General features: G+C 42.3%; 1 protein-coding gene across 1 annotated transcript; it reads left to right on the top strand.

Annotated features, from left to right (window-relative positions):
* The first annotated feature begins 266 nt into the window (after positions 1-266).
* LOC126758751 (uncharacterized) lies at positions 267-7322 on the top strand. Its single transcript, XM_050473126.1, has 10 exons — positions 267-1142; positions 1202-1427; positions 1486-1907; positions 1969-2120; positions 2190-2406; positions 3809-3970; positions 4037-4225; positions 4285-5166; positions 6677-6900; positions 7012-7322. The coding sequence occupies exons 1-10, from the start codon at positions 312-314 to the stop codon at positions 7184-7186; spliced, it is 3480 nt and encodes a 1159-aa protein (XP_050329083.1). The 5' UTR covers positions 267-311; the 3' UTR covers positions 7187-7322.
* The last annotated feature ends 390 nt before the right edge of the window (positions 7323-7712 follow it).

The raw sequence follows: 7712 nt of genomic DNA, 5'->3' as shown, positions 1-7712 counted from the left end.
GGTCAAAAATCAGTAACTTAGAGGAAAGCAAACAGAAAAGCCGCTGTAATTCGCGATAGCCAACGCATCGTGAATGAAATCAGATCTAACGCGAAGATAATGAAAGGAATGTAAAAATTACATAGCAACGCAAGCAAAAGGATATCCGATATTTATTTACTTCTCAACAACAAGGTAACCATGGTCGGGAATGTTGCTAAGCTATTTCGCGCTTCCTGCAGACTATCGATCAAATAATTTTACATAACTACGGGTAAAGACGCTACTAAAGACACATTCGCAACAGTTTACCGCAAATAAATAAATTAAATATGAAATTCTTTTTGAAAAAATGTTTGCGCAATAAGCCCGAAGAGATGAAACCTGGCGCCATACTGGACGCCGTCATTTCACAATCTTCGCCAACGGCCAACAAATGTCTACTTTACAAGCTCGCAGACTACAAACGTGGCGGCGATCTCATTGATGCACTCAACAGTGGCGGTCTGGTCGCCGTGGAGCAACTGATACGCGAGCAGTTCGGCATCTTCATGTATAATGATGGCAAAGGTCAAGTAATCAATCGCGCTGAATTTCTACGCTGGAAATATCGCGATCATACTGAGGTAACCATACCGATTGAGGCATCACTCTCGCGTCACGATCCACTTGGCAAGTGGGAGGACCACAAAGCCTGCTGGCAAATGCAGTTTCGTGGCGCACTTGGCGAGAGTCTACTACATGTGCTTATCATATGCGATTCCAAGATACATACGAAGTTGGCGCGTGTACTGATACGCGTCTTTCCGAATCTCGCACAAGACGTGATGGAAGGGGAGGAGTATTTGGGTGCTAGTGCGTTACATCTGGCGATTGCCTACAGTAATAATGAACTCGTGGCCGATCTCATCGAAGCAGGCGCAGATATAAATCAACGTGCAATCGGTAGTTTCTTCTTGCCGCGTGATCAGCAGCGCCGCAATCCAGCCAAATCGACGGATTACGAGGGTCTTGCTTATTTGGGTGAATATCCACTGGCTTGGGCGGCTTGCTGCGCCAATGAGAGCGTATATAATTTATTGCTGGATTGCGGTGCTGATCCGGATGCGCAAGATTCCTTCGGAAATATGATACTACATATGGTGGTTGTGTGCGACAAGTTGGTGAGTTCGTTGTTTGATTGGTTAGAGTGGTACCTTCTTAATAATTTCACACCGTCCAGGATATGTTCGGTTATGCGTTGCGTCACCCTAAAACGCCAGCCAAGAATGGTATTGCTAATCACAGTGGCCTAACACCATTGACCCTGTCGTGCAAATTGGGTCGCGCAGAGGTCTTCCGCGAGATGTTGGAGCTTTCGGCACGTGAGTTCTGGCGTTACAGCAATATCACCTGCTCTGGCTATCCGCTGAATGCTTTGGATACTTTGTTACCAGACGGACGCACAAGTGAGTGTCTGCCAAAGTCAATCTTCACAGATATTTTGAAGATGTTCGTTTTCTTCAGATTGGAACTCCGCACTTTTTATCATATTGAACGGCACAAAAGAGGAACACTTGGATATGTTGGATGGCGGTATCATACAACGTTTGCTGGAGGAGAAATGGAAAACATTTGCTCAGAATCAGTTCTTAAAGCGCCTGCTCATTCTGCTTGTTCACTTGCTTTGTCTCTCGGTCTCGGTTTATATGCGTCCTGCGCATGTAGCCGACGACGACGAAGACGAGGTAGCTACAAGTGGCACCACTTCGAAAGACGCAAAAACGCTTGAGCTCGCAGAGGAGACGGAAGACGAAGAGTACGATGTGCAGACTATAGTGCGCTATTGCGCAGAGTTTGGTACTATTGTGGGCGTCCTGAGCTATGTTATCTTCCAGCAGGGTGATGAGATAAAAAATCAAGGACTACCGGCGTTTCTTAAACAATTAGTGAGTTCGGTTGTTTATTGAATTTAGGGAAGTTGTATTGACTCACTACTAATACCTGCAGACCCATGCACCGGCCAAGGCTATATTTCTTGTTTCTAACTTGATGATTCTCGCCTGCATACCTTTCCGTTTGATGGGCGATACAGACACTGAGGAGGCCATACTTATTTTTGCTGTGCCAGGGAGCTGGTTTTTGTTAATGTTCTTTGCAGGGTAAGTTTTCGTTGTGTGATTTAGTAGTTTGTTCAAAAATTATTTTGTTCATCTTATGTCCACTCCTAGTGCCATTCGTCTGACAGGTCCCTTTGTGACCATGATTTACTCTATGATAACCGGTGACATGTTCACTTTTGGCATTATATACTGCATTGTCTTGTGTGGTTTTTCACAAGCTTTCTATTTTCTCTACAAAGGACATCCACAGATTCAGTCGACTATGTTCAATACCTTCCCGAGTACATGGATGGCATTGTTTCAAACAACACTGGGTGATTATAATGTAAGTTGGTTGGTAATTAATGGAATTTTTTGTGGTACGTTTTGGAGGTTAAGGTAGTCGCTAGTACATTTACTGAGGCTTACTTTTAATATTCGAGACGTATGAGCTCCGAAGCTACAAGACTTCAGCAAGTTCGAATAAACTTGCCACACTTTATGAAAGGGTTTCATAAAATACAAAATGAGTTCGATCAAACATAACTGACCAATATTTATTAAATTGACAACATTGAGAGCCGTGTGGTATATTCCGTCTCATTCGGTTGAACATTCGCAAAGATAATATTCCAGGAACTACTCATACTCCATGCATGTTCTGCATTCCGCCGAATCCACTTTTTTTAAATTTTTTTAAGGTGGGATCTTAAAGGTAGCTGTATTGGTAGTATTCCAAGACCTTAAGTGGTCCTCTGGGTCCACTGCTTCAAACAACCCTTGAAGAAGCTGAATAGTCTGCGGCAGCTGAGAATTGCGGCCAATTCCCCTAACCTGCCTCCATTGGCTTTTTGTTTCCTACTGTTCATACAAGTATAAGACTAGGTAATACCTCTTCAGAAGTTATTGCCTGTTTGTAAACCTAACGTAGTGGGACTCTAATTGGCGCAACAGATAGCCTTAATCGCCGCTTAGCAGTCCACTAAAAGGTTTGTGGACTTGCTGACTGCAGCAGAAGCACACTTGGCACCTTCTGTTATGCCAACAATTTGTGCCTAATAGGCATAATTGTGGTTGTTTTTAGTTTGAAGATAATTTCTGAGTTTGGATTACTGCAAAACAAACCTGGAATGGGAACATTTTACCCTTTGATCCACAGCCATGGGGTCATTCATTTCCACAGGAGAGTGAAAATGTTGTGTTTGGTCTCCATTTCTCAGTCACATGGCTTAGCCCGGGTCCTTTAACAAGGTCGAGACGTGGTATTATGTCCGTAGTGACGTCGAGTCCGACTCCAATGGCTTTGTTAACCATGTTATTTAGGCAGAATCCAGTCATTTCAAAGAATTAATCTTAGCTCCTTGTTCGGATCAGCTTTAAAGGGAGGATATTTATATAAATTTTTATGGAAGAACCAATGAGTTCGAATCGATTAGTTGGTTCATATATTTTGTATATAAGATATTAGCACATAGAAGAAATTTCGAAGGAACGATCTTGGATTTGAGCCGAAACCTTTAACATTTCAAGACCTTAAGTTTTATATGAGTGTGTATGGAAAAAATTATACTCTCTCTCTTCTGTTTCTATACGATTAAATTTTCTGCTCTTGTCTTGTCGCATTATCTAAGCTTTAGAAAATAGGAGAGATTATTAATTAACTCCTGAGAGAAAATATTTTTGAGTAAGACTTCTCTCTCAATATATTTTTAATATTTTTACGTTTATTCTCTCAATTCGATCTCAAGTATCCCGACTTGAATAACACAACGTATCCGAACTTATCGAAAACAGTGTTTGTCATCTTTATGATTTTTGTGCCTATACTTTTACTAAACATGTTAATCGCTATGATGGGCAATACATACGCACAAGTGATTGAGCGTTCCGAGAAAGAGTGGATGAAACAGGTAAAACTTTAAACTTTACCGGAGGATAATATATATTTATACACAATCCTTTTCATTATGGCTTAGTGGGCCAAAATTGTAGTCACTTTGGAACGTGCTGTGCCGCAGGCCGATGCAAAAAATTATCTGGAAGCCTATTCCATACCACTCGGACCGATAGATGATTCCGGTTACGAGGTGCGCGGTGTAATGGTTATCAAGAGTAAAGCGAAGACCCGTGCCAAGCAACGTAAAGGCGCTGTATCAAATTGGAAAGTGAGTTGAAGACTTATTTTGGTTCAGCACAACGTCTTTAAATCCCCGTAATCTTGCAGCGTGTTGGTCGTGTAACGCTGAATGCTTTGAAGAAACGCGGTATGACGGGTGAACAAATGCGGCGCCTGATGTGGGGACGCGCCTCCATCTCCAGTCCGATTAAAATTACCAAAAAGAAGCTTAAGGACCCTTACAATTTAAATCCACAAAGTGATCTTACCAACGCTATGGATATGCTGTCCTTCGCTAACGATCCAGCCTCGAGTTCAGGTCTGCAACTACGAACTTCACTCACTGACACTGGTGCAGATGGTAAGACCACACAACAACAACAGCAAAATCAACAGCCTGCACCCGATCCGCTACGCGATTTGATCTTTCTTGCCGATCGACGTCCTGAAGTGCATGATCCACAGTACTTTGTCGGACTACAACAGTTGGCTAATCAAGCTTTGGATTTGGTAGAGCAGACAATGGGCATGCATCCGATACCGACACCAGCCACGAATGCGTTGCTGTTGTCGGCAGCAGCGGCCACAACGACCGCAGGCGCTGTAACTATACAAATAGCAGGCACCGTTGCCCCAACTGCTTTGACAACAACAACAGCAGCTACAAATAGTGCCGCAGCAGCAGCAGTAGCTGCGCCTACCGATGATTTGGTTACGCCGCTCAGTGCGAACTTGACTACACTTTTCCAGGATCCGAAGGATGTTGTTGATCCACAAAAGTTAGAGGAATTCTTGAAAATGCTTGCCGATATCGAGACGGAGGAGAGTGATGGTGGTGGTAGACCAATTTTGGGTAAACTATCGCTTTCGCGTCGGACAAAGAGCGCCTTGTCGAAGGCTCAAATTAAAAAGGAATCGATTGGTGGTAGTCCACTCAAGCTGATTCCGTCAGTGTGGTCGCATAATTTACCACAGCCGGAAGAAGAACCGGTGAGTTTGAGTGTAATATTTATATAAGAAGGGCATGGAAGGTAGAAGCTCGTCACTGCGGTTGAGGTTATGAAATTATTCCTATATACTTCTTTGTACCTTCATATTGATATTTATATAAGACTGATCTGGAGCTGGGCGTAAATTATATGTCTTTTTAAAATTCGGATAGTTAATTCCGCCTGAATTCATTACCAGATTTCGTGATGTAGATGTCATCAAAGATTTTTGATATCACTTGTATATCTTAATATGATTAGGTTATATTAGGTTAGGTCGCAGTGTTCATCCGAAATGGGTGGATCTCACTTGGACAGGTATTCGTGTTTTGTGATACCCATAAAATCCGAAAGAGATCACCAGTTTCTCATAGATCGACATAGTGTTTTGAGCTTACCACAAATTTATTCAGGAGGTTAATATCAATCAGATCCACTTCGCTAGGTTCTATCATGATATTTCAATCTCTGTCTGTGACAGCCTGATAATAATAACAAAGTGACAAGATAATTAACCTTACCTTCCTCTATACAGTTTTGGTAAAGAACATCAGACGAAATTATTAGCCACGTCGCGGGTGAACCTATTGGGCAGTGTTTGGATGAACCTGACAAGAACAAGTACTTCCGAGGACCTCTCACGTTTCATTTTGACTGGACCTAATAACAGCAAGTATTTCAGGGAACCTCTTATGTTTCAGTCTAAGCCAGAAAAATTTCATAGTTTTAGAAGTTCTTGTTGTTAACCAGCGCAAGGCGAGCTCACTGGAGGTCCATAGGTCCATCTGAGAACAGAAGAGAACATCTAAAACCGACACTATTCCGATCGAATGAAATTGGTGTAAAGATGCCTTTCCTAGCAAGCTCATAAGCATTGCAGTTTCCGACGATTTGAAGATAGACAGGCGAGCTCACAGCCAATATAGCTGCTCGGCTATAGGAATACACACTTCTGTGTAGGAAGCTTAGACTTCGGAGAATATGCACATATCTGCTATCTTGTTGGCAACCCCCCGCTTGAAATAGTGGTCTGGTAGCCTTAACAGACGAAGAGATTCCAACAATAGACCGTATTCAAAACCAGATTTATGCTTCTACATCATCAGACTCAATTGAGATGACAATGGTCCTCGTCCTCATTCAAGTGAAGTTTACTATTTTTTGGGCTGGCTAAAAGCCTTCAAAAGTGGAGTACTGATCCTCAATAAGATCCATTTACATATAAATCGTCCTTCAGGACAGATAGTCGTTACCTTCGTCATACTTCAATGGACCGATAACCCAATTATAATATTTTTACTATTACCAAAACCCCTACCCGGTACACAAGGGCTGTTAAAAACCTAATTTAATTATCTTTAATATCACAAAATTTTCTGGTATTGGGTGATTCCTGGAAATTACTCCACCAAATAAAATGTTTCGCTCATCGTTGGGAATGCATATTACATTTTTCTAATGTATTGCTCCACCGAGGGATTCCCCTTATTTTCTAACCTTACAACTTTTAGGAATTCAATTTCGAAGCCGCACTGGCCGAAGAGCATACACTCACCATCGAACAGGAGGCCGAGGTGGAAACGGAAACCGGCAATGAGCGTGACGACAGCGAAGACTGCCCGACCGTCGAGGAGGTGCATGCGACGATGAAACAATTTCACCTGCGTAAGCGGCAATACCAGCAGGACGACGCAGCGCGACGCGCAAAAAGCGCACGCATCAAGCGCAAAAATAGGTCAGTAGCGATAATGAAGCATTTCCAGTGTTTTTCTATGCACATTTTGATTTTGCTGGCTGAGGCAACAAAATTCACTTAAATTTCCCGTCATTTATTCTATACGCACAGAATTTCGCCCGAGCAGTCCCATGACGCGGACGACGGCAAATCAACACACCCGCGAGGTGCCTCAGCACCAGGCCGCAAGCAAACGGTGAACGAACGCTTATCACCGCCGGATCCGCTAGAGCCGTGGAGTACGCGCGAATTGCAAAATATCAACAAAATATTGGCGCGAAAGTGAAAACGCAAGCACACACACACATGCACACATTAATTTTGCAATACATCGTCTATGTATGTGTATTTGTAGTTGTAGCGGAAAATACAAAATTGCTGTAAACCGTTAGCTCGTTTATTTACGGCTTTTTGCACAGTTTAATTTTTGGTTTCGAAAATTTGCCAACGCCATTGGTGTTATTATTCGTGTGTAACGGTGAAAATTGCAGTTTTAGCCAGAATGATGGCAAAAAATTGTGTATTTTTGGTAATATAACGGCACTTGCATAAATGTATTTGTTGAAACAAAAAATTGATATTTTAAGCGTAAACTGGTGAAAAAGCACACTTCCATGTTAACGCTGGCGTTTATGTCATACCATTTTGTTGTTGAAAAACCAAATACATATGTACTTACATACAAACACTTTCATGTACGCCAACCTAAAATATATAACGGGTGCTTTTTTTGAGGTTTGCAAGTATACTACCAAAATAATGGTCCAGTTAGCGTGACCCATCGCAAGTTACTGCATCGCTTGCTCCATCCA

Source organism: Bactrocera neohumeralis, chromosome 5 (genome assembly GCF_024586455.1).
Source record: "Bactrocera neohumeralis isolate Rockhampton chromosome 5, APGP_CSIRO_Bneo_wtdbg2-racon-allhic-juicebox.fasta_v2, whole genome shotgun sequence".
Lineage (NCBI taxonomy): Eukaryota > Metazoa > Arthropoda > Insecta > Diptera > Tephritidae > Bactrocera > Bactrocera neohumeralis.
This window is presented reverse-complemented; position numbering and strand designations above follow the sequence as displayed.

What these genes read in the sequence shown, in the direction of transcription:
- LOC126758751 (XM_050473126.1), top strand. Translation starts at nt 312, where the DNA reads ATGAAATTCTTTTTGAAAAAATGTTTGCGCAATAAGCCCGAAGAGATG. An exon ending in CAACACTGGGTGATTATAAT is followed by an intron (nt 2,407 to 3,808) that starts GTAAGTTGGTTG and finishes TTCGATCTCAAG; the next exon opens with TATCCCGACTTGAATAACAC. An exon ending in CGCATCAAGCGCAAAAATAG is followed by an intron (nt 6,901 to 7,011) that starts GTCAGTAGCGAT and finishes CTATACGCACAG; the next exon opens with AATTTCGCCCGAGCAGTCCC.